Genomic DNA, 25,646 nt, shown 5'->3' with positions numbered 1-25,646 from the left:
GGTAAAGTAAGTGAAGCTTGTCGAGCGACTCCCGCGTCATCTTGGAACCTGCATCCACCCGCTCCAACTCCCGCTCTGTCAATGTCGTACACGCCCGTCTCCAGCGCGACGCCGCCCGTGCCGCCTCCCAAACCAGGGAGCCACGAAGCCAGCGGCGTCAATACGCCAGCTCTCCCCACAGCAGCAGATGGTCGACAGCCACCTGCTACACATGCGCCGCCGAGGCAGCAGGTCCCCGATCCTGGAGAAGGGTGGTTGCCGCAGATCCTCCAGGACAAGTCGTACGTTCCGAATTCAAATGGGAGTTTGTCCCTTTGGGTCTGTATATACTGACTAGATTCCATGTAGGAAACAAGATATTGCCGCCATACTAGCCGACCAGAAACTACTCAATGCCCTGACCAACGCGCCCCAGACCATCCATCCTAGCCTGTCGTCGTCCCACGAAACGCTACAACAAGCGCTCAACGACAACATTACACTAGCGAACCACGTATCGCAACTATCGACGCAACTGTCCCACCAACGAGCCGCGACGCAGGCGCAGCTGCTCAGCACCCATGCGCTGGAACGGACGTGGCGCGCCAAGGAGGCGGAGATGGATGATGCGCTGGCCCCGTTCGCCCCGGCGCGGCTATACCAGCAGCTGAGCCAAGGGGTCAACGAGCAGGGACAGGTGTGCTCGGCCATGGAGGAGAGTTTTCTCGAGAGCGAGGATGGGGAGCTGGCGGAGAGGGAGGTCGCGGACTGGGTGCGTCGGTACCGCGAGGCGCGGGTAGGATTCTACCTGCGGAGCGAGAGAAAGGAACGGTGGGACGAGGGCCGTGTGGGCGGTTGGCGTTAATCGCAACAGCCAGGGTGGGCCAAGATGATGTTGTGTAGTATATATTATGCATGGTGTGTGTATATACGGGGGTATTTGTACGCTGGGTGAACTATTTCAATGTGCTAAATGGGCTCTTTGCCATGTCCGGACTGCGAGGGCTGATGGGCAGGGCGAATAGATCATCATCCTCCGTCTTGGGCCCCGTAGGCGCGGGATCCCCCTTGATTACGGCATTCAGAGAGATGGCGCCGCCCATGGGAGCAACACCTGGCGAGCGCTGGGGTATACTGCCAAACCCGGACATGGCAATATCGTCGCCACGTGGGCTGAGCGTCTGGCTCTGGCTGCCTTCTGCGAGGAAGATGTTGGCTAGCATCACACGGTTAGTCGTCATAGCGTGCACGATACTCGATGAGAGAACATACCCGATGGCTCCAGCTCGGCCGGGCTGGTCTCCAGCTTCAGACCTCGCAGCTTCTCGCCCAGCTTGCCGCCGATGGGACTGCGTGGCGTCAAGGGCGTCATGCCCGCGGCGCTCAGCACGCTTCCCAGTCCGTCACCCTGCTTCTGCTCTGTGAGGAACGTATCCACGATCCAGTCCCGTTCAGCGCGTGCCATTTCCAGGCCCACGCTCTCCGTGTTGAAGGACAGTTCCGACGCCATCTCTGCGTCGAGCTCGCGCAGGCGCTTCTTGGCCCATATGGTGTGCAACACGCCGCGGGTACCACGCTGATCCTGGAAAGACGGTGGGAAGATTGCGGGCAGAGGTTTGAGAGTGATAGCCTCGAGAGGCGAAGGGGGTGTGATGGTGACCGTGGACGGCACTGGCGCGTCTGGTGGCAGGAGAAAGAAGATGCGGCGGGCAAAAGACGTCGAGTCTACGTCGTTGGCTGGCAGAACCGTGGATTTTCCAGGCCAGGAGACGTGCCAGTCGTTGCTCTTTGCTGGTGTCGCCGGTGACGGCGCATCATCTAGTGCAGTTGGTAGTGTCGAGGGTTCAGATGGCGCAGACGCCACGGCACCAGGTGCCCATTCCACCATGAGGATCTTTGTGCCTGCGTCGCTGAACTCGAACCGTGCAAGGTGAGACGTTGATAGCTCGGTGGCTGTGTCTCCTGTGAGTTCAGGGTCAGGAACCGTGGACATGGTAGCGGCCGGTGGTGTCTTGCAGCGCTAGCACAACTCGGTCGACGGCACCTGGCTAACTAGTATCGCAAGCTCGACCAGAATCCACGATCGGATGGAGTGTGCCGTGCGGTAGGATGCGCTTGGGGGAATGGAGGATGCAGCGCCCGTTTGTGACTGATGAGTGAGCTGGTGGTACGTGACGTGAGTGGGAGACTGGAGATGTGAGCGCGGTGATAAGAATAGAACAGTATTGTTTCTGCCTCCGGGCGCGTGCATGCCCTGGCACCTGCGTGCAGCTGGCAAGGTCCGGGGCGGCTGGGAGCCTGGAGGACCCGGAAGAATGAGGGGGCCCCGCGCTTCTTCAGACAGACGAGGGGCTACACGGGCGTTGTGGAGTACTGGTCCTGATACTATCGTGAAGTGCCCAGCGAGGTGGAAGATATTCCTGTGCATGGAATATTATTCCTTACGCATTACATGATTTATACATTGGGTGAGTGCTAATTAGGTTCGTTAGATGATGTGATGCTGTGGCGCGAACACATTGTGCAATACAGTAGTTGAACTCACATTTGTGAACACAGCAGCCTCAATAACTGTACAAAAGCCAAACGAAGACGTCAAACCCGCAAAATATAAATAATATTCGAACATGTTTTAGTCACTGCGAGTTGCAAGTGTACCTGTGAATGTGGTCAATCAACCTGGATGCTCTGGCTCCAGGGTAGCCGGACACTCTTAACGGACATGCACTACGTCCTCAGCGTCGTCACCACGGCATATGGGCGATCGGACGCATACTATAAATTTAGTACTATTAGTACACAGTATAATAAACGCCGACGAATGGCGGTCGGTCCTATTTGACTAATGGCATATAACACCAGGCGACCCAGCACGGAAAGGCAAGATACGTAGTCGCGAGCAAGCAAGCCGGCAAGCACAGATGCCGATCAGAGCAAAAGTTTAAAAAGAGGATGCGCTCTCCCTGCGGCCGGATCTGCCAGTGCGACAGAACGACCGAGATGGGGCCGTCCCAGTGTGTCTCACCGGCTGCTTCCGTGAACCGACCGAGTTTGACCCTTGGGGTTGGTACTAGTCTCGGTCTATAATGATCGATTACGTAGTATTATTACTTGGAGTACCTGACTGCCGGAGCTAGCTAGGATGAACTTTGCCATCGCTATTACAAGGTATGACTTCAAAGAAAGGGGCGTACCTTGACAGGGAGATACCAAATTAGGTAACGCCATCTCAATATGTTGCTCAATTGGAGGCCAGAGTTACCTGTTGTCGAGAAATGCGCGGGAATCGGGCTCGAAGAACGGTAAGCACGTCATTATTCGGGAATGAGATACCAGCAAGAGAATGTCCTGTTTAATATTCTTGCTCATTTGTTGAAAAGACTCCGGTTGTTTACGGACAATGGCGGCTGTAGTAGCTGCGCACACTGTGCGTGCGTAGAGCCAAGCCTCGAATTGGGGCTTCACCCTGTCACTCGCTCATCTTGACCCCAACGACATAACATAGCTTTCGATTTCATACATGTACCCGAAGCTTCAGGGATCTCAAGCGGCCGTTCCTATCTTCATGAAAGAAGAAACTCTCTTACAAGCAACATAGAGTTGTCGCACACAAAATCAACTCAAGCGCGTGGCGACTCAAGCGCGTGGCTACTCACGCGCCATCGCGGACGCGGTAGATCGTCTTCAAGTTCATGATGGGCCACGACTTTGGCTATGGCGACGACAAGGCACCTCCTCTGCCGCCACGCACGGCAGAGCTGGCAAAGCCTGTTGCAGTGCCGGCAACGTCCTCATCGCTCGGCTCGCCATTCCTCCGCGCCTATCCACCAGTGCTTCACGACTTTGGCATCTCACGCAACGTCTTCCTCACCTTTCTCGACGACCTGAACCGCGTCGCTGTGCGCAGCCCCCCGCTGATCATGGTTAGCGCCGCGTGTGGCGTGGCCAACTTTGTGCCTGATATCACAACCCAAGCCGTCGCCCTAGGGATCGACGTGACGGCCAACGCAAGCATGTACGCGCTGAGCAAGGGCCGGACGGAGATGATGCTTCGAAGGGCCAACCGGGACATCTTCCACCGACATGGACTAAAGGTGCAAGTGGCCAAGCTAGAAGCTGTTGCGCTCCTTGCGGGGATGCCGATACTAGACGAGGACAATGTCCTCCTTAAAGATGCGGCCATCCTCGCACCTCACGAGGATATCCACGAGCTGCACACCCTGTCTGGCCAGGAGAGACGGCTCAAGACCCTCCAGCCTTGGCTATCACCGCTCGACATCGAAGACCTGCCCGAGATGGAGGAGAGGAGGGTGGGCGTCGGAAAGATGTCCGTCGCGCTCAGTGAATGGCAGCGAGGTCACGGCGAGAAGAAGCTCATGACTGACAGGAGGAAGGCGCTGGACAAGAAAACGGAGAGCATCCAAAAAGCCGAGAAGCGATATCAAGACGACATGGAGTCAATTCTTAAACAGGAGACCAAAGTAGTGGCTTCGCAAGGGCAGCGCACAGAGGAGGACCGGATCAAGCTCCAGGAGAAGCGTCGGAAAGCAGTGGACAGACGGGAGACCGACCTGTACGACGCCGAAAGAAGATACACCAAAGGCAACAAGGAAGAAAAGGGCATCCGCAGAATCTACTTCCTGCTTCTGACTAGATCAGACGAGGATCTTGGCGGCATGGATGAACTGATGGCTAGGGCTGAGAGTGAAGACGAGGCGGATAGTGGTCACAAACGGCAATGCCGCAGCACAGAGAGGGCGGACGTCCCAAAGGGGGCAAAACCGTCTACTGGCGCGAGCTAACGACTAATAACACAATTACTGAGGGACGGGAGGTTCAGGTCCCAGGACCTGGCTGTCTCGCGGAAAGGGCCGATCTATTTATTAGCCTGGTCGGAAAACACAAGCCATAGCCTGCTGCCTGGAAGCCACGAGCTGTCCAGTCGCTGCCAACATGCACGAAGTGACAAGCGCCTTTGACGACTGAACGCGCCAAGCCATTAGCGAGTTGTGTGCCAACCGCCTGAGATGCTGCAATAGTTAATATACTACTAACTAGTGTCAAGTAAATCCAGTGACCGAGTGGTTAATTCGAAAGGTCGTCCGCCCCCCCAAGCGGCCAAGCCTTGGGAGGGCTGAGGGGAAGTCTGGAGAAAGTGACAATATTAGCGTCTCGCACTCGCGCCGCTTGCCAGATGAGGCTGGAGTCTGAAGACAACGTGGGCGGCAAGACGCCAAAAGGTCCAGTGACTAAGAATCTGAATAAGGCCCAGCGCCAAGTCGCTATCTAATCAGACTACGTACAAGTAGGCTCATAGAGATAAAATCCGAGCGATCTCTGTTTGCTACTGTCGGACCGCCCACGCTGATTCTCGAGGATTAACTCATGGCTGCGATGGAAAAGTCTCCCAGCGATTCGCTCATTCCCCCCAGAGGCCAGATATGGAATCACAGGCTCCTTCTCTTGACATGCACCAATCTCGTTCAATTGAGTCTGTTTGACTGACACCGAAAAATGGCCATTCGCGTCTCGTGACATGGTGGATGCTATCGTGCCGACATGCATGCCCGACAAGGGACCGACAAACAAATTCGTTATCTAAGATCTGGCGTCCTTTTCGGGGTATGCCGCCGAGCAGGAACAAGACATTCGAGGCCCAAGACATGGAGGGGCACAAGAATAGCAGCGATTCCGAGACGTGCTAACGTGCCTGGCGTTGGTGTGTATATTTGGGAGCGTCTTGCGATGACACAGACCGGAAGCGAGGCACGACGCGCAGAAGACCAGCATCTGCTCCCATCATGATGATAAGAACCACGACGTCAGACAGACCGGAGTCACTGGACGCGTGGGGACTGGAGAGTGAGAATTGAGGATCTCGACGAGGGTGGCCGGCCCGGCTGAAGTCCCACTTACTCCAACTGGGTGCCAATGGAGGCCGTCGGACTCTCCCTCACGACGGAGATTGTCGGTTGGGCCGCCCCACTGCATCTGTCTGCTCGGGCAAACCAGCAGCCACGGCCGCAAACACAGCAATCAGCATTCGTCAGCGGGTCGAATCGTTGGCCTTACTTCGGCGTCGTCCGCTGGGGAGGAAACCTTGAAGCGTACCGATTCTGACTTGTATTACAATCTGAGAGCGGACGAGTGAGCATAAAGCGCACGCACGCAGCTGGCAGTGCGAAGTGTAAAAGAATAACTCCCTCAAGATTGAGCGACGCCAGGACGTAGTACTGGTAACGCGGAGAATACGACGCAATCTCTTCACGTTAGGTATGGCGGCGTGACATTGCGGGCTCTCCTTCGGACTCACTTCGGTCCACTATTTGGCCGGCCGCTCCTTCTGGCGAACCAGCGCCGCCCACCCGCCCGCGCCTCCAGTCCCAGATCCCCAGGAAGGTGCGATCCCCACTGGCTGGCTCCCAGACCAGACCAGGCTAGACCAGCCCAAACCAGCCTGTCCGTCAGCGTCCAGTTCCTCTTGCCTGCCTGTTATCGCCCGCTGCTGGGTGCCAGAAACCATCACATCCTAGTCCTCTTCAATCCTGATGCAGAACTTGAACCTCGGATTGAACCTGCTTCGATTTGAGATTCTACGCAACCCGAATCTGCCCTGCTTCGATCTCGACCGGCCGAACGCATCTGCTGCGCCGATAGATAGTCGATCATCCACGCGACTGTCTTCGCCCTCCATTCCACCGGTCGCACTCGCCTGGCGTGCGACACTCGTCAATCAACCACTCGCCTCTCACCCATCAACGGTCCGCCCGACGAAGATTGACCGTCCGACAAGTAGTCTCTTTCATACTGGTATCGGCAGGCTTTTTTTCGCCATTTGATACAGCTTTATTTCGCGATATTTGGGCGCTCGATTCCAGTTCCCGCGCGAAGACATTCTTTAGACACCCACCACCGCGCTGCGACCGTTGCCACTCGTCAATCGCTCTGCTCACGGCGGCCGCCAACGCCATTCCATCCGTCGGCCATTCGACCGACTTCGACCCCTTGACCAACCGACCGACCGTTTCTGACCTTGGCTTCCCCTCCAGGCGCACGTCATGTTCCCTGCGTGAAGCCATTTCGCCGCGAACCATTGTGAACAGGACACTTCCTCTGGGCAGGTCCCAAAGGCTGCTGCTCGGATTCAACGTGATCCAGCCACTCGCTCATTTTTTTCGTCCAGTTACTGGACGAATCCTCCGCCATGGAGGGTCACCGGCACGCAATGGAATCGATCCAGACCACCGAGTTTGGTTCAAAACGGTTCCACGACAAGATTGAGCAGCAACAGCATCAGCATCAGCAACAACAACAACAACAACAACAACACCATCATCATCATGAGACGCAGCATGATACCGACTCTTTCGCGTCAGGATCCAAGTTCATCCTGCCTTTGCGCGAGTCCAGGGCCGAGGTCGATCCTATCAGACCGGAGAAGCGCGAAAAGCGAGTGTTTCCTAATCTGAGGCACAAGTTCTCGTTTCTTCACCAGTCGAAACCGACACAATTACCAGTCGATGTCCCACCAGTACCACAAGTAGCGCAAATATCAACATCAGCTTCGGGTTTCCGCGAGTCGATCGAGTCAAGGCGACAGAGGTATGTGCATGGGTTTCAAGGCTCACATGTCGGTCACTCACAGGATTGCAGGGCTCGACTGGATGAACTATTTGTGCGCTTGCCAAACGAACTACAAATACAGGTCATCGCCAACCTCTCGCTTCCCGATATACTCAACCTACGTCTGTCTTCCAAATCATGGCACTCTCTTATAACAGCCCACGAGGGCCCCATCGTCCGACACCACCTACTACACACCATCCCAGCATACGCACGTCGGCTATATCCGGTCAAGGACAACACGGAATTCAACTTCCACTACCTTTGCGGCCTGTGGCATCGATTACATGTCGCCGCCAAATTAGCCTACATGATGAGCGAATGGATAACAAAGGACATTTTCCTGCGACAAACTGATGCACAGCGCCTCGCATTCTCGTCACAAAACGAACGCATGCGGCGACGCCTAATACCCTTGCTATTCACAGTCTTCCACTTTTTCGAGACGTATCGCAGATTGCACCTCAAGTATGTGCAGGAGCACGGTCATGGGCTGAAGATGGGCGCGCACACATTCAACCCCATTGAGAAGGAAATCATGGACATGTACGACGACGAGACTCTTCTGCGGGTGCATGAAGTGTTCCCGCTGGTCATATCCTCTTTCTGCCGCCGACTGCGACCACCTACCTATGTCGGCCGTGTTGAACGATCACTGCGTGGTTACGTGCGAGAGAAGCCATCTGACGATGTCCATTCGGCAATCCTTTGCATTGGCGGACTACGCGAGGTCGAACGTCTCTGGGAGATCAAAGGATACAACAAGCGTCGAACAGCGGTCGATACCTGGTTCTGCTCGTTGACCAAAGATGCACTTTCGTCCGAGCACCCAGCATCCCCTGAGCAACCCGTCAAGACACGGCGAGGCTTGTTCGGTCGTAAGAAGTCAACTAGTGGCGAAAGCCGCGAAGGTACCCGTGAGCACCATCGTTCCTCGTTTAGCAGCCTGCACCGCACGCGGAGTGCCACAGGGTCGATTGACAACGGGTGGACGTTTGACTCCAACTGGATCTTCAACACTTCACTTTCCGCCGGCGTGCCAATGGGCTCGCTCAGCCGCGAACAAGCCCAGACCATACTGGACGACCTGCCTGTGTTGCAGAGCATCTGGCTGCCCACAGCGGAGGCTATCATCCTCCAGCGCAAAGTTGTCAACAGGACACAAGATATTCGGCGCAACCAGCAAGTCATGCTCGACCTCATCCGTGAGGAGGGGCTCGATAGCATGGACGAGTGGTGCTACGGAAGCAAATTGCACGACTCCGTGAAACCACCACCTACGACTGCCGGCGACGACGAGGCCGATTGAAGTGGGGCTTACTACCCCTGACGATCACTACTATCCATCTACTTTTGTCTGCGTGCATAAATGAGGAAAAAAAAGGGCATTTGGCAAGGCGTTTACGGGTATTATCATGGTTTCCGGCGGGCAGGTCGTGACAGTCGACGTCACCACTATTTTCATCACACTTTCTTTGCCATTTCCGTTTGTTTCAGGTCAACGCCAATCTGGGATGACTGTTGTTAGGTTATGAGGACAGGATAGATACCGCGTGGGCGGATGCATAGGTCGGCTACGTGCGATTCCATAGCGAGAGCTTGATAGGCTTGACAAATATGTTACGCCTTTACGGCAACCATGGCCGAGACGTCTCTGCTTTGTGATGTTGAGTATGAAGAGAAAGAAAAGCAAGTTGGTACATTTGCGCGGATCCGCATAAGTATGGCCGTCTCCATTGACTGTAGTGGTATCGCTCTCACACACAAACGCACTGCCTACCTGTTGGCTGATATAGACAGACAAAACGCCATACGCACCGAAGCCCATCGACCTTTTCAGCCGTCAATCATTCCCAGAAAAGGCATCCTCGCTTTACAAATAGAGTGTGCGTGCGCCCCTTAACGCCGGCCAAAAGCATCAAAGACTCCCTGTCCGGTGTACCCGCCGCCATTGCCGCCCTGCGATCCTGGCACAGCGTTGTTCGCGCTCATGGCGTACTGCATAGAAAGATACCGTGTTTGCGAGGCAGGGTATTCGCTGAATTCCCGGTTGCCAGTGGTTTCAGTGTTGCCGTTGTTGCTGCTAATGCCCGCCGAAGCCTGCTTGTACTGGCTGTATTGACTCTGTGGCTGGCTGGAGGGGTAGTATTGCTGCTGACCCCTGTTTCCGGCATTATTGTGTTGTTGTTGTTTTTGTTGTTGTTGTTGTTGTTGTTGCTGTTGTTGCCGCTGTTGGTGATGATGGTGTTGCTGCTGCTGAGGGGGAGGCGGCTGCTGATATTGAGGAGGTGGCTGGTGGTACGGCCTCGGTTGCTGACTGTTCTGGCCCATTGCAGGGCGCGTGTTGGGCCCGGACGTGTAGTTACCGGATGGTGTTTGGCTCAACATTGGTGCTGCGCCATGGTTTGAGTTCTGGGACATATTGCTGGCAGTGGAAGCGGAGCGAGGGCCTCCCGATACCCGGCGTCTTTTGGCCTGGTCGTTGTGGCCGGCGTCTACCCGCTGGCTTCTAGAGGGCTGTTGGTATTGCTGGTCATGGGGCCGCCGTTCAAGCTCGGGCAAGGCCTGGGGTGCAGCGTCTTGAACAGACTTTCGTTTTCGAGCATCTGGCGGTACGGTTTGCGTTACCGAAGCATGTGTACTATTCTGAGGCGCAGGCCGAGCAGCTTGCTGAGGCGACATTGGGACCCAAGGGCTATCTGCGGGAGGATCCGCCCAATTCTGCGCATGCTGTGACAAGGTCGCTTCAGCGATTGACTTGTGGGGTTTTTGATGAGCAGGCTGATCCGCATATGCCGAGCTATACTGATTCTGCGTCCGGGAGTCATCCATAACAGCTTCTGGAGCAGAGGTAGTCGCCATCATAGGAGCAAAGGGGGCTAACGACGCATTGGCTGTGGATGTCGCTTGCTGAGGATTATATGGTTGTGTTCCAATGCCAGGTGGCAGATTGGGCGTGGGCACCGGTTTGACCCTTGACCTGGACCCCTTGGGCCTGCCCCTTTTACTTGAGCTCGGGCGGTCTGCGTCTGGGTTCGCAGCGATGGCCCCGGTACCCGTTGGCGTCTCCGGAGGCGCTTGCGATGCTGGCTGAGGTCCCGTCTGAGTAGAAGCTAGACTGTCCGTATCATTCGTCGCCTGCTGCAGGAGACGAAGGTCTGCGTTTGGATTGTGGGAAAGAGTCTCATTGATATTACCGTCCGCAGTGGCGCCTTGTTGGCTTTTCCTTCCCTGCAAAGCCAATGGACCTTTCTTAATGCCCTTGTCTTTGCGCGGCGTTTTGCTCTTGCTGCCCTTGGGCCGTCCTCGTTTCCTCCTCAGTGGGATATCGGCCTGTGGCGGGCTTGCCTCTTGTGTAGTCGCTGGTGCCGTTGCGGTCGCTGATGCCGCCGTGGGCTTGGCTGGAACCGCAGCAGCGGTGCTCCCATTGTCAAATGGCCCTGCGAAATCTGACACATTGGTCAAGGCCGCAGGGTTGCTCGGGAAGTTGGAGAAGGGGGGTTTCGTAAAGTCAGCTGGTGGGAAGATTTCAGACAGCCAGCCTACAAGAAACGCCCCAGACCCATGCCCTTGTAAACTGTGGGGGAAGCTTTCAATGCTGGGTGGCGGAGGCGCGCCGGGGATGCCTCCAAAGTACGCCAGTGCTTTACACAACTGGTCCACCACAATCACCGGATGTAGGCTTCTTAAAAAAGTCAACATTCGAGCTTGCTCGTCCTTGGTTGTCTGAGAAGACGGGAACGTCAGCGGGAAAGGCGATTGCTTGAACTGTGCCTGAGGGGCAGGAGACGCAGATTGCTGCTTAGGGCTTGAAGGTCTCCATATGTGCCTAGCATGAGAGGGTCGGTTGCCAGAGCTCCCGGCCATAGCTGCTGCTTGTGTGGCCTCACTGCTCCGCTGCGCCGCGCGCTCGCGATTATCTGCCATGGCGGTACTTCGTGGTGCCGAAGGTCCCATTTGCATAACGGCGAAGTTCCTGTCAATGTTTGGTCTCGTGCTCAATGCCTTTGGTACCGCAACCTTGACGCGCCCGACGGGTTTCATCGAGAATGATTGCGCCGTGGCCTGAGCTGGCTGACTAGGTGATCTGCCTGGTGTGACAGCGCTCTCGGGACAAGATTGGGTGCTTGCTGGTCGAGAATTTGGGGGTGCCGTCATCGGCGAAGCATGCGTGGTCTGGGTCGGAGGCTCGGTGGTAGCATGACCTGCTTGGGGCGCATTCGCATGTGATGCTGGAGGTGAAGCCATTGGCGCCGTATCGGATCTGGGATTCGTCGAGGGCGGTGGCGCTGGTGTTGGGTTGATTGTTGGCTGAGCACTGGCAGACTGCTCGACTGGCCTCGGGTCGCTCGTCGGTCGATCATCGCGCGTCTCGCTCCGGTGAAGCCGTGACTCTTCTGCAAGCTGCTCGCCAGGTGACAGACGAGGAGAGTCCCCGGGTGACGCTGGAAGAAATCGCGTCAATATAGATTGGACAACTCTTGTGTGCGCGCACACTTTGCACTTGCTGCAATCCTCGACTTACGTGACACGCCGCCTGCCATTGTGGAGATAGCCTCAGTGGGATCGTGCCTTGCCTCGAAATGAGTGTTTGTCTAGGCGGCACAAGGTACGAGGTACCTCAAACTTTTCGAGCCCCGAGGTGAAGGCTGCGTGGGTGCGCGACAGCTGTCGATGGGTTGGGCGCGGACAATGGTGTTTGGTTGTTTGGTTTGCGACGAAGGCCAAGCCAGGGGTCCAGTTCGGCGGGATTCTGATGGATCAAATATCGATCTTTCAAGATCGCCCAATGTGCGAATGGCTTTTGGCTGCTTCAGGCCGAGCGAAGAAGTCCGTGAGAGGGATCAAGTCGCCTGCCCCAGCTAGATGGGTCACAGTCCGAGCTGCTAGACCCGGGTCCAGCGTACTTGCCGTTTCCTGGAAGCAGCTGAGGCCTGACTGGAGTTTCATTCTTCAAATGCAAGAATGGCGCCAAGGGTGGTAGCGACTGCATTAACTAGTACGTGGAGGGGCATTGCGCCACAGCTTCGTGAGCCACGAATGAATGTGGCTGGAGTATCCAGACGACATGGAGCTCCGGTTGCCGCTGAGGTCACACCTTCTGAGGCCGCGCGAGTGCTCATCTAGGCGATTAGAACAGAGCTTCATGATTTTCTTGTCAGCCTCGTCCGTCCTCGAGTTCTGATAACTTTCTCTTGGATATAGAAGCCTGGTTGATTTGCGTCTCTCTCTCCAAGTGGACCGCTCGCTGCTCCGACCGACCAAGACCGCACCTCTCCAGCGGACGTACGTCGTCATCCGACACTATCCCCCTCCGAACCACCTGGGACACTTACCAAGGCCATTCTCAAACCGCCATGTCCACCAAGTACGCGGTGGTTTCGCTGCCCATTGGCGCATTCGACACGAACGACAAGGAAGATGCAGTCTCGTCCCTGAAGGGGCACATCTCGTCCGACAATGGCACCGTCCTGCCTTTCAGAGTGCCCGACTTCAAGATTGGCACTCTCGACGCCCTCGTGCAGCAGGCAGACGACCTGGCCAAGCTCGAGTCGACTGCTGAAGCCGTTGTCGCCAAGGTGGGCGACTCTCTCAGGACGATTCTGGGCGGCGACGAGGACCGCCTGTCCTCCTATAAGATGGTCAACGATAGTGAGTGCTCTTGCTGCGGCGGCGGCAACGTCGCGCGCCGAGGATGCTGCGAGGCTCACAAGCGATGCAGAACCGACCGAGCAATACATCAACAACTTCTCGTGGAACAAGATCCGCTACCGCGCAGACAAGCCCCTGGGCGAGCTCATAGACACGTTGTCAAAGGTGGGGAGGAAACAGGACTAGCCAGCTGCCACCAGAGCTTGCCGTACTGATACTCTCATAGGAGCTCGTCACTGTCGACAATGATGTCAAGTCAAAGGTCAGCCAGTACAACTCAGTCAAGACCAACCTCGCGACTCTGCAACGGAAACAAACGTTTGTGCCCATATTCCTCTTTGGCGCCGCTGTTACTGACCATGATCAGCGGCAACCTGTCCACGAAATCCCTTGCTCCCATCATTGACAGCTCGCTCCTCGTCCAAGACTCCGAGTACATTGAGACGCACCTGATCGTGGTGCCCAACAGCGCCAAGAAGGACTTTCTGAAGCAGTATGAGGAGCTCGCCCCCATGGTCGTGCCCCGATCCGCCAATCAGATTGCGCAAGACGACGAGTTTGTTCTGTTTGGCGTCGCCACATTTAAGAAATACAGCCACGAGTTTCTGCAAAAGTGCCGAGAGCAGAAGTGGACGCCACGCCCGTACAAGTACGTGGAGGGCGGCCGGGAGGAGGAGCAGCGTGAGTTGGACAAGGTGACGAACGAGGAGCGCAAGGTCTGCGGCGAGGCTCTCCGCATCGCCCGCACGGGATGGAGCGAGAGTGTCATGGCCTGGATCCACGTTTTGACCCTACGCGTGTTCGTGGAGGCTGTGTTGCGGTACGGTCTGCCGTTGGACTATGTGTCTGCTCTGATCAAGGTACGTTTCATTCTCATTTACGGTTCGCCTGGCGATCAGGTGCTAACAATACACCAGACCACAACCAAGCTGGCCCCCAAGGTGAAATCGGCGCTCGACTCGCAATACTCCTACCTGGGCGGCAATGCATTTGGCCGGGACAAGCGTGGTAGGGTCACCAAGGACGATGCGGCGATGAGCTCAGACATGATGGCGGCGGGTCTAGGTGGCGACGGGAACGAGTACTCGGCCTACGTGTACTACGAGATGGAACTCCCTTAAGATGGTTCTGTGGATGGCGACAGTACACAGCGCGGTTCATGGGAGACCACGCATTGGCCGGCTGCGAAGAGAACGTACAATGCAGAGAGCATGGCATAGCATACCACCCTTTATCTGTCTGTCTATATTTGTCTGCCTGCCTGTCTTGATTTCTTTGGTTTCTTTTGTTCGATTCCTCTTCTACCTGCCGCTGCTTAGGCGGTCTTGATGTAGCCCTTGTCGGTCAGCCAGCTGGTGATCTGGGCCACGCACTCCTCTACCGAGTTCTCGTGGGTCTTGATGGTGATCTCTGGGTTGAGAGGCTCCTCATAGGGGGCCGAGATGCCGGTAAAGTCCTTGATCTCGCCGGCGCGGGCCTTCTTGTAGAGGCCCTTGGGGTCACGCTGCTCGGCGACCTCGAGGGGCACGTCGACGTAGACCTCGACAAAGGGCAGGGGGGTCTCGTCGCCGGCGGTGGTCTGGGCGTGCAGCTCCCTGGCGAGGTCACGGTCGGCCCGGTAGGGGGAGATGAAGCTGGTGATGGCAATGGTGGACGAGTCGGCAAAGAGCTTGGCGACCTCGGAGATGCGACGGATGTTCTCGTTGCGGTCCTTCTCGGAGAAGCCCAGGTCCTTGTTCAGGCCGAAGCGCACATTGTCGCCGTCGAGACGGTAGGCTGCGACGCCGAGGTGCAGGAGGTGCTGCTCGAGAGCGGTGGCGACGGTCGACTTGCCCGAGGCAGATAGACCGGTGAGCCAGAGGGTGATGCCCTGCTGCTTGCGGAGCTCGTTGCGCTCGGTGCGCTTGAGGGAAGGGTGCCAGGTGATGTTGCTGGACGTGTCAGTACAGTATCACTCCTTGGGTGGTTGGCGTCCGTTGCGCGTCAGGCAGACTCACGTAGCCATTGTGTCTTGTGTGTTGGAGGATGGGAGGTATGCAGAGGAGGGAGGAAAGAAACGAGGAGAGTCAACAATCGCGCTGGGTCGAGGACGGGGAAACCAACACCCAGATCGAGTCTGTCTCTGCCTGTCAGTCTGCCTGTCCGTCTGTCGCACTGCCTGCGATGAGGGGTGGAGGGGCAGCGGGGCAGAGACCGGCAAGACGCCATCAGCGCCCCGAAATTTCTCATCCATGTCGCCATCCATTGGGAGAGCAGTCAGTCGGACCGTCGCTGTCGGCGCCGATGGGCCATGGGCTCTTGTCGAATTATTCTGAAGCTGAATCTGCCGATCCCATTTGTGGTGCTGCAGGCTCTGCATGGTGATATGATGTCAGTCTCACCGCCGTTTGAACGTTGGCTTCAGTTACTGCCATGGGGATCCATCCAGGCCAAGCCTCAAGAAGCTGAATGTCGTCGGTCTATGGTAAGGTAGGTACAAAATACAGTCTATCCACGCGCAAGGTCCTTGTCTGGGAAGGCATCGCTGTGATCTATACAAAATATATCGCCAAATGTATCAAGCAGTCATGGAGAGAATGGGCATCTCCTCTATCAGTCGGTGCAACTGTCGTCGCCGTCTTAGGTAATCCTGGGCATCATCTACATAGAGAGAAGCGTCAGTGGGGCGCCTTTCATGAGCGACTATTTGCGACTTACCGCAGCATATTTGGGAGAGATGAAGAGGGCCTCCGCCTCGGCAAACACAATGGGCTTCTCGCCTGGCGCAGCCAGCTGCTCCAGTCGGCCCCTGACCCAGGCCTTGCGACCTTCTACCTTGTACGTCTCCGCCTTGAGGACCAGGAACGTGCTCGCCGGGGTGGGTTTGCGATAGTTCACGTTGAGATTCGCCGTCACGGCAATGTTATGAGGCAGGCTCTTGAAGCAGCAACGCCCCAGACCCTCGTCCAGTATAGTCGCGAGCAGCCCACCGTGCACGATGCCTGGGTGTCCGCAGACGTCCTCGCCCACGTGGAACAGAGCGACCATCTCCTTGCCGTGCTCGTCGTTCCATGCGTACGGCGGCACAGAGACCCTGCCTGGACCCAGCAGCGCGGCTCCCGTGAGGCTCTTGGCGCGGTACTGACCCGGCATCTTCATGTGCGGCCTGGACTCTGTGAGATCGGAGCGGGCTCGTAACGACGTGACGAGAGGGTGTGTGTTGATGACTTGCTCGGCGTTCTTGGCTTCGAGGTCGGCTTCTTCCGGCGTGTACTTTTTCAGGCTGTCCTCGTCCGAGTAGAACCCCATGCCGCGCGAGCTCATGGCTTGCCACGTTGCGCCTGCGCCCAAGGTCGAGAATGCGACGCCTGTTAGGAGAAACTTGGCTGCGCGACCACCTGCGCCGCTAGGTGGTTTAGATGCTAATACTTGCGTCAGAAAGGCTCGTCGATTTCATGAAGAAGGAGAGCAGTACATGTCGTTTCGGTTGCGTAGCCTCGTCTTTGCACGGCGCGCCACGTCGTCTGGCCCAGGCGACGCGCTGTGCGCCCGGCATGCTGCGCGAACATGGCTATGCAGATTCGGGAGTACGTCAAAAGCCAACCAAAAGAGTGACGGGCTTGTTCCTGGCGTGAAGTCTATGCAATTGGGACCGCGATGCTAGTGGAAGTCTGATTCCTCATCTCGAAATCACCGAGGTCCAGGGTCCTCGCATACATGCATGAATCCCGGCATAGTATCTTATGCATTTAACAGGCATTTCGGCGCTTGGATCATTCCGCTGGCCTTCACCTCGATGTGAGGCTTCTTCATGCTTCGTGGAAACATAAAGACTGGCACACATGCTTTCTCACTGCAAAGTATAGATCCATGGTTCGTATGCAGGCTGCAGCACCAGCAAGGCAATACAGCAACAGTATGCCTGCACTCCCCCAACTTATCGCCTCGCCCATCCCTGGCCCTGACATCACACCGTCTGCATATGCCCTGGATGGCTGCGCGTCCGCATGGTGGTGACCAGGTTTCAGCCATCACCCAACGTGCATCCATTGGACCTGGTCCAGCCTGACGTGCCACAATAAGCCATGTTCCCTGGATGTCGAGCGTGTCGCATCACGAGCTGACGTGCGGGGGAAGCTTGGTGTAGGCGTTTGTAGGAGTCACTGGAAAGTATAAATACGTGATCACAGCTTCTCATCGTTGTCTATTGCCTTTCATCCTCACTTGTGATTGTCTAATTTAAGAAACAAAGCGCAATGGTAAGGAAAACAAGTATCACCATGTCTCGTACAAGAGACTCACAAAGTGTCTAGGCCACCGCTGAAACCGTCGACCTGGGCCCAGCCCATCCCCCCAAGGAAGACTCCATCGTTGCCTTTGAGCATCTCCTCCCCGAGCTCAAGAGCCAGCTCGCTCGCATGCGCCGTGACTATCAAAGTACGCACACAAGTCTCCCAACAGCCAACATGGCCTATGGACTGGACTGACCTGAGACCAGAGCACGAGACCGAGTACTTTGCCGTCGCACAGAAGCTCTCCGACAACGAGCTGACAGCCTTCCAAACGTCCGACTTTACCTCGGTCCGCGTCGCCACCACGGCCTACGGCATCCACCTCTTTGGAAAGATCCGCATACCAGCCCTGGCCGAGAGCGGTGGTGGCCCTGCTTACATCCACGTGAGGATCTTCATCGCCGGAGGCGACGAGCCGCCCAAGCTGCACAGCATCCACACCGAGGAGAAGGACGACGAGACTGGCGGCAAGACGTACCGCGCCATCTTCACAGAGCAGGACGAGCTGGAGTGGTTTGACACATAGTCGCGCTGTCGCGCACGCGACACCTCTTCTTTTTTGAATTTGAATCGCTGCTGTTCTTTTATGCATTACATATCCTGCGCACCCATGTTCTATGTGAAGTCTTCGTCGGGCTCCTGGCCCAGCAGCTCGGCGTAGTCGTCCACCGAGGCAAATGTCGGCAGGCCCTTGAGCTCCTTGCGACGGTTTTTGCGCTTCTCCTTGGCCTCGTCCCTTGCTGCCTTGTCTGAATCTTCCTCGACGGCCACGAGACCATCCGAGTCTTCAGCCTCTTCTGCCTCGTCGTCCGTGCCTTCAATATCAACGCCGCCCTCGCTGTCGGTGTCGACCTCCATGTCATCATCGTCCAGGTCAAACGCGCCTTCCTCATCCTCGTCATCGTCATCCGAGGCCATCTCGTCGTCATCCAGGTCGTCGAAGCCCTCAGAGTCGTCGTCTCCTTCAATGTCAGGCTGGGCAGCCACAAGGGCCTTCCAAATCTCATCCTCGGCGCCCTCCTCTTCGTCGGCACCAGCACCGGCAGTCTTCTTGGCAGGCTTCTTGCCCTCCTTGCCAGCCTGCTGGAAGTACTTGTGGAAGAAGACGTCCTCGGCCGCCACGTCCTCTGACTTCTTGTCCTTGAAGGTGGCCGAGTTGACGGACGTGGGCGCCGCACCGGCAGCGCGGCTACCGAGCCAGATGTCGCCGAGATCCTTGGTGGCCTTGAGGGGCTGCATGATCGACACACCGCGCGCACTGTCGGTGGCCTTGGGCTGCTTGTAGACAAACTTGTCCAGGAAGCGGATGAGCGAGTGGCTGTCCAGGTCAGGCTTGGTCGCCTTGGCGTCCTGCTCCAGTGCGGATGTGGCATAGGCTGACACGGAGGGATGGTAGTGGGCCAGTACAGGTATCTAAATGTTCGTCAGACAATGATCACCGCGTTGGACATGGGCTTTCAAAACTTACCAATTCCCAGAGACAGCTCCTCTGAGCATTGCTGTACTCGGGATCTCGTTTCCGCCCGTCGTACACGGGCCTGTTCTCAGAGTCGTCGTCAAAGATAGACTCTTCGGGTTCGTTGATAAGCGTCTTGAGATCGGGGAACGTCCCTTGCAGGTGTGCCACAACGTAGAGCAGACCACACACGAAGGCTGGCTGGTGTAGATGCGTCATCTGCAACATGCGCTTCGCAAAGGCCTTGACACGTCTCACGTCCACGTCGTTCTTCAACGCGCGTAGGAGGAGATTGAGGTACAGCGATTGCTTTGAGGAGGTGATCAGGCGAGGGTCGAGCAGGGACTCGTACAGTGTACGGTAGAAGCGATCGGTTCCTAGACTCCTGGCGGTGGAAAGGTGCTGAATCAGGAGGAGGGCTTGGATGCCAGTGTTGAAGTTGGCAGAATGTGCAATCTTGAACAATGTGTCCATGTGCGCCTCCATGATGGTGTCGTTGGTGCCGACGAACGGTGCGGCGCGGTTGACACCAGTCAGTATGGCCGACACGAGCTTGTCGGCTGCGTCAATGTCCTGCTCGGTCGGCTCCCCAGCCTTTCCTTTGGCGCCAGGTTTTGTTGGCTTGGCCGGCTTTCCATTCTCGGGTTTGTTGTAATCGACCTGCAGGGCAGCGCCCAAGCTGCCACCCTTCAGAAGAGTGACAAACAGCTCAAAGTAGATGCCCATCAGCGACTCGGCGATTTGCGATTCTCTGTTGCTGAGGATGGTCTGGTTGAGCGTGTTGATGGCGTAGTACTTGGAGCGATGGTCCTGTGAGGGATGAAGGAGAATCTCCTGGTGGATCATCTGGATGATAATCTGCTTCATGCCAGGGTGAGAGATTTGCATTTGCAGTACAAGGTAGGACGCTCGCGACGCGATTTTGCGGTCGCGGTCACCCAGCTTGTTGACCAAGAGTCTCAGCAAATTCGACTCCTGTTCGGGCTTGTCCTTGAGGAGACCGTAAACAAAGTCCAGCGCCCGAGAGCGGGAGTACTCAATCTCATCGGAGCACCACACCTCGAGTAGCTGCAGGACCTTGAAGTAGGTGGCCTTCAGCCAGTCCTCAAAGGCCCAACTGACGAGGTGCATGGGGGTCAGTTGTCCGGGCAGTGGTTTCTCGGGGCTCCACGACTTTGTCGAAGTCTTCTGCAGCGTCCCGATGAGTCCGGGCTGTGTCATGAACGTCCTCAAGCGTCGTTCCGAGGGTAGCAAAGAGCCAGGGCCGCACAGATCGACGATGGCTCCTATCGCGCCAATGGCCTGCGCTCTGCTCTTTTTGGAGGCGAGACTCATCAGGGCGTCAAAAGCCTTGATGTTGTGCAGTGGTGATTCTTGAATCGCCAGAGTCAACGCAGACACTTTGTCGTTCAGGGTACCCGATGACATGATGGTCGACAAGAATTTGTGCGAGGAGGAAGCGTGCTTGCTGCTGCGGTACTTAGTGGCATCACTCTCGAGCAGGGTCTCGGCATGGCGTTTGAGGGCTTCCATGGCGGGAGTGAAAGGTCCGATTTGCTCTGTCACGGGCTTTGGTAGTTTGGGCAACTTGATAATATGCCAGTCTGCCCTTGGTTGAAGGATCTGTGTCACTGGTCAGCGGTCAGAGGCGCTTGGTGGAAGATGCATGAACTCACCATGTCCTCGGGTTTCCGTGGTGGCTGGACAACATCCTCGTCGTCAGCAGCATCCTCCTCGGCCGAGACCTGGCTGTCCTCCTCCTCCACTTCATCATCGTCCTCCTCAGCCTCCTCCTCCACTTCAGGCTCACTTGCTTCACTGGGCGCATACTCTGCGAACCCAAGCTCTTTGGACAAGGCTGCCAGCTCATCCTTGAGCTTCTTGTCCACGGGCTTCTTCGTGTCCTTGACGTACTCGTCATCCGACGAGTCGATATCTTCGATGAGTTTGAGGTCCTCCTCATCGCCACCCAGCGCCAGGATCTCATCCAGCAAAGCCTTCTTCTCGTCGCTCATCGCACCTCCTCGCGCCCCATTCTTGCCTTTGGGACTTGCTTTGGCTGGTCCGTTACTTGAGTTGCGCTGCCTTTTGCGGATCTCGCCTCCCGTCTCATTGCTGCTTGGCGGATTCTTTCGCTTATGGTCGCTGCCGGCTGCCGCCTTGCCGTTGAGTTTCTGGTCGATTGACGAGGTCAGCTGGGCAAGGGCCGCCTCGGTGAAGGGCTTTTTGCCCCGGGAGTCCTTCTGGGGCTTCCCCTTCTTCTTTTCCGCAGCCATGGTGAGATCTCGGGCAGTGGGCGACCGGTTGATGCTGCTTGGCTGTATGGAGTGAAAATTATCAGTGGCCGCCGTCAACTTTTTTTGAGAATGCGATGTGATAAGCCCCACATCTAATGCGCCTATTGCATAATTACTAGCCCAAGGCAGCTTAGTTTAGCCTAGGGGTCCCTGGCGGGCCAGGTGTGGCTGGTGTCTGTGGCCTGCGCCACATCTAGAAACTCCCGAGGACCACGAAGACGTGTGATCTCGTTGCTGCGAACATGAAGTTCTCCACGACAGACATCAGCGGAAATATATTCGCTCCTATGCAACCCAGGGGTGAAAGTAAATAATGAGACGCGTCAATGAGATGACAGTAGCTGGTATCTCGCGGCTCAGCCGACCGGCTCGATCGCGTCTGTGCCTGTCGCAAAACGTGAGATGGATATCATGCACGGGTCATCGCACCCAGCCGACAAGATGGACAATGTCTACTTCCGTCTGGACGCCCCCAGTAGGCCGCACGGCAACAAAAGGAGAATGTTGGTCACAAGAAGCGACTGTGAAATTTCGACGGGCTGACATGATGCAGCAGGACACGACAAACTCATTCGGGCTGGGTTTCTCAGAAACGTAGGACAAAGTGCTATTGTTGAATTACCGAAGTATACTGAAACAGACGCAGACGCAGCCTGGCATATTTCACATGCTACCGTTGGGGTTGAGGGTGCAAGAGAAGATTGAGAAGCTACTGGACAAGCACATGCACGCAATCGGGGCTGCTCGCCTCGCATTGTCAAGCCTTTCCTCAGCGCAGCTCTGGGAGCAAAGTGGCCGGCTATCTCAAGTCAGCGGCGAGGTGTGAAGATCCGCCTCGTTATGTTTGATGTTCTCAAGCTGACAAATGGTAGCTCTTCCAGCTTGAGGACCGCAAGAAGCACCGCTTCTTACTGGCCCCTACGCACGAGGAGGAGATCACCGCGCTGGTGGCAGCTGGAGCCAACTCGTACAAACACATGCCTCTCCGATTATACCAGACCAGTGAGCCATCTTCTCCTGGAAACCAGACCACGACTAACGGAGATGCCCAGCACGCAAGTACCGCGATGAGATACGCCCAAGACACGGCCTGCTAAGGTCGCGAGAATTTCTGATGAAGGATCTTTACAGCTTTGACTGGTCCTACGAGAAGGCTTTTGAGACTTACAACTTGGTTGCTAAGGCATATCAGCAGTTTTTCAAAGACCTCAACCTGCCAATTCTCGTGGCCGAGGCCAGCTCCGGCGACATGGGTGGCAAGCTCAGTCACGAATACCACCTCACCAGCCCTATTGGTTCGGATACAATCTACACCTGTGATAAATGCGATTACGCCTCCAACGACGAGGTCGCTTCGCCTAGGCTCCCCGTTGCCGACGAAGTGATCGGAGGGGAGGCAGTTCCTGTTCCAGCTTTGGCATGGACGGGTGTCACCACCGACAGGAGGACATTGGTCAATGTCTGGATACCAAAAAATGCTGGTGACCCGAATATTCACGCCATCAAGGCCGCAGTCTCGGATCTCGATACGACGCTTTCGGGCCAGCCCGCACATCAGGCTTGGGAAGACCAGCACAAATCCACTGAGGCTGGAGGGCCACCTCAAGTCAAGCAGCTGATTGACGGCCGTCTAGCAAAGGTTATGACAACAGTCGATGAGCTCCTCGACGCCGGTGAAGGCCACAGCGTCGAGAAAATAAGCCAAGACGAGGATTGCCAGCCTCTGAATCTTGTTAGTCTCAAAGAAGGTGATGCCTGTCCACGCTGTGATGGGGGTCAAGTGCAGACGCACCGCGCTCTGGAGCTTGGCCATACCTTCTACCTAGGAAACCGCTACTCCGAGCCCTTTAGTGCTAAAGTCGCAGCGGCCGACCCAAAACAGCCCAAAGTGACTCTCTCTATGGGCTGCTACGGATTGGGCATCTCACGCATATTTGCGGCCCTCGTGGAGCACTTTGTCACTGAAAAGGGGCTCCAATGGCCCGTCGCCATTGCGCCATTCCACGTCTACGTTGTTCCTACCATGGAGATGACGGACGAAGCCTGGAAACTCCATGATGCCATCTCCACGGGCAAAGTGCAGGACAAGGCGCTTGACGTTGTTGTGGATGACCGCAAGGTTTCCTTTGGCTGGAAGATGAATGACGCCGAAACCGTTGGATATCCCATTCGAGTTGTGCTCGGTAAGAAGTTTCAGAAGGACGGAATCTGCGAGGTCCACGTCCACAAGTATGGAACGAAGACGGATGTCTCTGTGGATGAAGCGCCGGCGTACATTGCGGAGCAGATCCGCAAGCTTGAGCAAGATGAAGGTGAAGTGCAAATATGAGGAAGGACAGCACAAAGGCGCTAGTCGAGGGTATCACAACTGTATGGAGCGGAAACAAGACATCCGCGTGCAGGAGAGGTGGACGGCTTCCCGTTCCGTGGTCATGTATGATACGTTGGCGCTGTAAGAAAGGGCGATATTGTACAGTACATAAACAAGCAACTTTAGACATTCTACCACTGCATCACCACGCCTTCGAAATCCAGAGATTTTGTTACAACTTCTGTTTTCCCGAGGTCGGACGTCTGGACGCACCCGTCGTGGCAGCGCTCAGGTAGCTCATGTGTTCCAGGCTGTGCATCCATGGTGGGACCTGGTTCATGTGAGGAGACATCTGTACTACCCATGTGCTTAGGGGTCAAGAAGAGGGTTCCTGTTAAGCACAAGGCCCATTAAGCCTTACGATTGGTTAAGACACCATAAAAATAGTGACACAGAGGCGGGCAGCATCCGTGATCGCGGCACTTCATCGAGGGGCAGGCCAGCCACATCAATGATACATCCAGGGTCTGGTCCGAACAGAAAGGTTTGTTGACCTATCAGCCCTTTGCTGAAGTGGGATCTGATCCAGACTGCCTTATGCGCAGACTTTGCGTGATTCTGTTGAGTTCCATGCTCTCTTGGACCCTCATGCGCTCTCCTTAGCTTCTCAATTTTTTTCAGTCTCTTTATATGACGCTGTCATCTTTCGGCTCCAATCAGTGACATTACATGTTTTTGGCTTCACCGCTAAGTCACCGAGACTCACAGATGTCATGCACTGCATCTTGCAGGAAGCACAAGCATGCGTCGGATATCTTGACCCAATGGTTTTGAGCCTGGTGGCCCTTCTTCAGTGTGTTACAGAGGTCAGCCTGAAGAACATACGATAGTGTCAATAAATTTGCGCTGCAGTGGAACGCTTTCTTTCCGTTTCCCTCCCGTGCTGCTGATGTATCACGCCGAACCTCTCTCGCCGGGGAGAAACTGAGTCCTGCTGCGGCATCAAGTACCTTGAAGCCACGGCGCGTTACATTTTTTGCCCGCTGGCGACGTCCAGTCAAGGAAAAGATGATCTGCATTACATAAATGTGTGGAATTTTACGCAAGAAAACTAAGAGTTCGCATCTTTGTCTCACAGACTGGTCTTACCTTCCAGTTCCCATCGATATCAGCTTGCAGGCAGACTGTGGTGAATGCAAAGGGATCTTCGGAAGGCATAATTGCTGATACATCTAACTCTCTGGAATAGACTCCACGCGGAGGAGGCATCGTGTTCCCCGACGCAAGCCTGCAAGAGCAAACCAAAGAAGACGCTGGCACACCCGAGGTCTTCTGTCGTCGCATCGCAACTTTCCACTGGGGGTGAAACGACACTCGAGGCGGTCCAGCTGTTGCCGTTCGCTGGCTACGTTGGGCTATCTCGAAGCTGCGGATATTGATGTTCCGAAAGGGTATATAAAGGTGTTCCTCTCGCGGGTCTTACTACACTCCTATCACCAACACCATCAACAACATTCTTCACGAGCACCTCCTCCAGCTAAATCCCAAGCTATAAAGTATTCCCGGAACTTCATTCAAGATGGCTTATGCTCAGTGGGTTTACATCCTCCTGCAGACGCAGTCGGCGATGAGCCAGAACCAAATCACGGTTCAAAACGTGTACCTCCATTGGTAAGATGAGTCTGTGCAAGTCCATCGAATAAATCTCACACTGTCCAGGGGCAAGTTTTTTGCATACGACAACAAGGACAGGGAGATTTCGGTCGAACAAGTCCAGAAGACTTCCATCAAGCCTGGTAACCAGGCCGGATTTGCTGCCTGTGGCCGGTCCGATGCCTCCTCTGGCACCGAGGGCAGCTTTGAGCTTTGGGACGGCGAGACCAAAATCTGCAAGGTGTACTGGGACTGCCCCTGGGGTTCCAAGACCAAGACCTTCACCGTTTCCGAGCTCAATGACGACTATGCCGTTGAGGCAAGGGGCGCCAACCTGGACAGTGTCGCTCTTGGAAATGTCACCATGAGGATCAACAAATGGATCTAACTAGGCAGCGCTGATG

The 25,646-nt window shown here is 55.9% G+C and overlaps 12 protein-coding genes across 12 annotated transcripts; 7 read left to right on the top strand and 5 right to left on the bottom strand.

Annotated features, from left to right (window-relative positions):
* Window positions 1–81: 81 nt before the first annotated feature.
* On the top strand, window positions 82–844 carry J7T54_008270 (uncharacterized protein; the record flags this gene model as incomplete). Its single annotated transcript, XM_051509036.1, has 2 exons — window positions 82–281; window positions 349–844. The coding sequence occupies 2 exons, from the start codon at window positions 82–84 to the stop codon at window positions 842–844; spliced, it is 696 nt and encodes a 231-aa protein (XP_051359908.1).
* A 91-nt stretch (window positions 845–935) lies between these two features.
* J7T54_008269 (uncharacterized protein) lies at window positions 936–1,972 on the bottom strand (the record flags this gene model as incomplete). Its single annotated transcript, XM_051509035.1, has 2 exons — window positions 936–1,195; window positions 1,252–1,972. 2 exons carry the CDS (start codon window positions 1,970–1,972, stop codon window positions 936–938), a joined length of 981 nt encoding a protein of 326 aa, XP_051359907.1.
* Window positions 1,973–3,254: 1,282 nt separating this feature from the next.
* Window positions 3,255–4,781, top strand: J7T54_008268 (uncharacterized protein; the record flags this gene model as incomplete). The annotated part of the gene is made up of 2 exons (XM_051509034.1): window positions 3,255–3,281; window positions 3,657–4,781. The coding sequence occupies 2 exons, from the start codon at window positions 3,255–3,257 to the stop codon at window positions 4,779–4,781; spliced, it is 1,152 nt and encodes a 383-aa protein (XP_051359906.1).
* Window positions 4,782–7,183: 2,402 nt separating this feature from the next.
* Window positions 7,184–8,911, top strand: J7T54_008267 (uncharacterized protein; the record flags this gene model as incomplete). The annotated part of the gene is made up of 2 exons (XM_051509033.1): window positions 7,184–7,581; window positions 8,059–8,911. 2 exons carry the CDS (start codon window positions 7,184–7,186, stop codon window positions 8,909–8,911), a joined length of 1,251 nt encoding a protein of 416 aa, XP_051359905.1.
* Window positions 8,912–9,501: 590 nt separating this feature from the next.
* J7T54_008266 (uncharacterized protein) lies at window positions 9,502–12,146 on the bottom strand (the record flags this gene model as incomplete). Its single annotated transcript, XM_051509032.1, has 3 exons — window positions 9,502–10,760; window positions 10,851–12,047; window positions 12,128–12,146. 3 exons carry the CDS (start codon window positions 12,144–12,146, stop codon window positions 9,502–9,504), a joined length of 2,475 nt encoding a protein of 824 aa, XP_051359904.1.
* Window positions 12,147–12,959: 813 nt separating this feature from the next.
* Window positions 12,960–14,375, top strand: J7T54_008265 (uncharacterized protein; the record flags this gene model as incomplete). The annotated part of the gene is made up of 5 exons (XM_051509028.1): window positions 12,960–13,254; window positions 13,325–13,419; window positions 13,481–13,572; window positions 13,622–14,114; window positions 14,172–14,375. 5 exons carry the CDS (start codon window positions 12,960–12,962, stop codon window positions 14,373–14,375), a joined length of 1,179 nt encoding a protein of 392 aa, XP_051359903.1.
* Window positions 14,376–14,569: 194 nt separating this feature from the next.
* J7T54_008264 (uncharacterized protein) lies at window positions 14,570–15,259 on the bottom strand (the record flags this gene model as incomplete). The annotated part of the gene is made up of 2 exons (XM_051509027.1): window positions 14,570–15,185; window positions 15,252–15,259. 2 exons carry the CDS (start codon window positions 15,257–15,259, stop codon window positions 14,570–14,572), a joined length of 624 nt encoding a protein of 207 aa, XP_051359902.1.
* A 614-nt stretch (window positions 15,260–15,873) lies between these two features.
* Window positions 15,874–16,557, bottom strand: J7T54_008263 (Thioesterase superfamily; the record flags this gene model as incomplete). The annotated part of the gene is made up of 2 exons (XM_051509026.1): window positions 15,874–15,894; window positions 15,952–16,557. 2 exons carry the CDS (start codon window positions 16,555–16,557, stop codon window positions 15,874–15,876), a joined length of 627 nt encoding a protein of 208 aa, XP_051359901.1.
* Window positions 16,558–17,489: 932 nt separating this feature from the next.
* Window positions 17,490–18,051, top strand: J7T54_008262 (uncharacterized protein; the record flags this gene model as incomplete). Its single annotated transcript, XM_051509025.1, has 3 exons — window positions 17,490–17,492; window positions 17,547–17,670; window positions 17,732–18,051. 3 exons carry the CDS (start codon window positions 17,490–17,492, stop codon window positions 18,049–18,051), a joined length of 447 nt encoding a protein of 148 aa, XP_051359900.1.
* An 89-nt stretch (window positions 18,052–18,140) lies between these two features.
* On the bottom strand, window positions 18,141–21,257 carry J7T54_008261 (Ribosome biogenesis protein-like protein; the record flags this gene model as incomplete). The annotated part of the gene is made up of 3 exons (XM_051509024.1): window positions 18,141–18,938; window positions 18,994–20,604; window positions 20,658–21,257. 3 exons carry the CDS (start codon window positions 21,255–21,257, stop codon window positions 18,141–18,143), a joined length of 3,009 nt encoding a protein of 1,002 aa, XP_051359899.1.
* A 688-nt stretch (window positions 21,258–21,945) lies between these two features.
* Window positions 21,946–23,607, top strand: J7T54_008260 (Proline--tRNA ligase-like protein; the record flags this gene model as incomplete). The annotated part of the gene is made up of 3 exons (XM_051509023.1): window positions 21,946–22,098; window positions 22,151–22,280; window positions 22,331–23,607. 3 exons carry the CDS (start codon window positions 21,946–21,948, stop codon window positions 23,605–23,607), a joined length of 1,560 nt encoding a protein of 519 aa, XP_051359898.1.
* Window positions 23,608–25,168: 1,561 nt separating this feature from the next.
* On the top strand, window positions 25,169–25,630 carry J7T54_008259 (uncharacterized protein; the record flags this gene model as incomplete). The annotated part of the gene is made up of 2 exons (XM_051509022.1): window positions 25,169–25,260; window positions 25,309–25,630. 2 exons carry the CDS (start codon window positions 25,169–25,171, stop codon window positions 25,628–25,630), a joined length of 414 nt encoding a protein of 137 aa, XP_051359897.1.
* Between the last annotated feature and the right edge of the window lie 16 nt (window positions 25,631–25,646).

The sequence above is a fragment of the Emericellopsis cladophorae genome, assembly GCF_022114955.1.
Source record: "Emericellopsis cladophorae strain MUM 19.33 chromosome Unknown NODE_53_length_152837_cov_119_966064, whole genome shotgun sequence".
NCBI lineage: Eukaryota > Fungi > Ascomycota > Sordariomycetes > Hypocreales > Bionectriaceae > Emericellopsis > Emericellopsis cladophorae.
The sequence above is the reverse complement of the archived record's forward strand: the minus strand, read 5'-3'. Positions and strand labels throughout refer to the sequence as shown.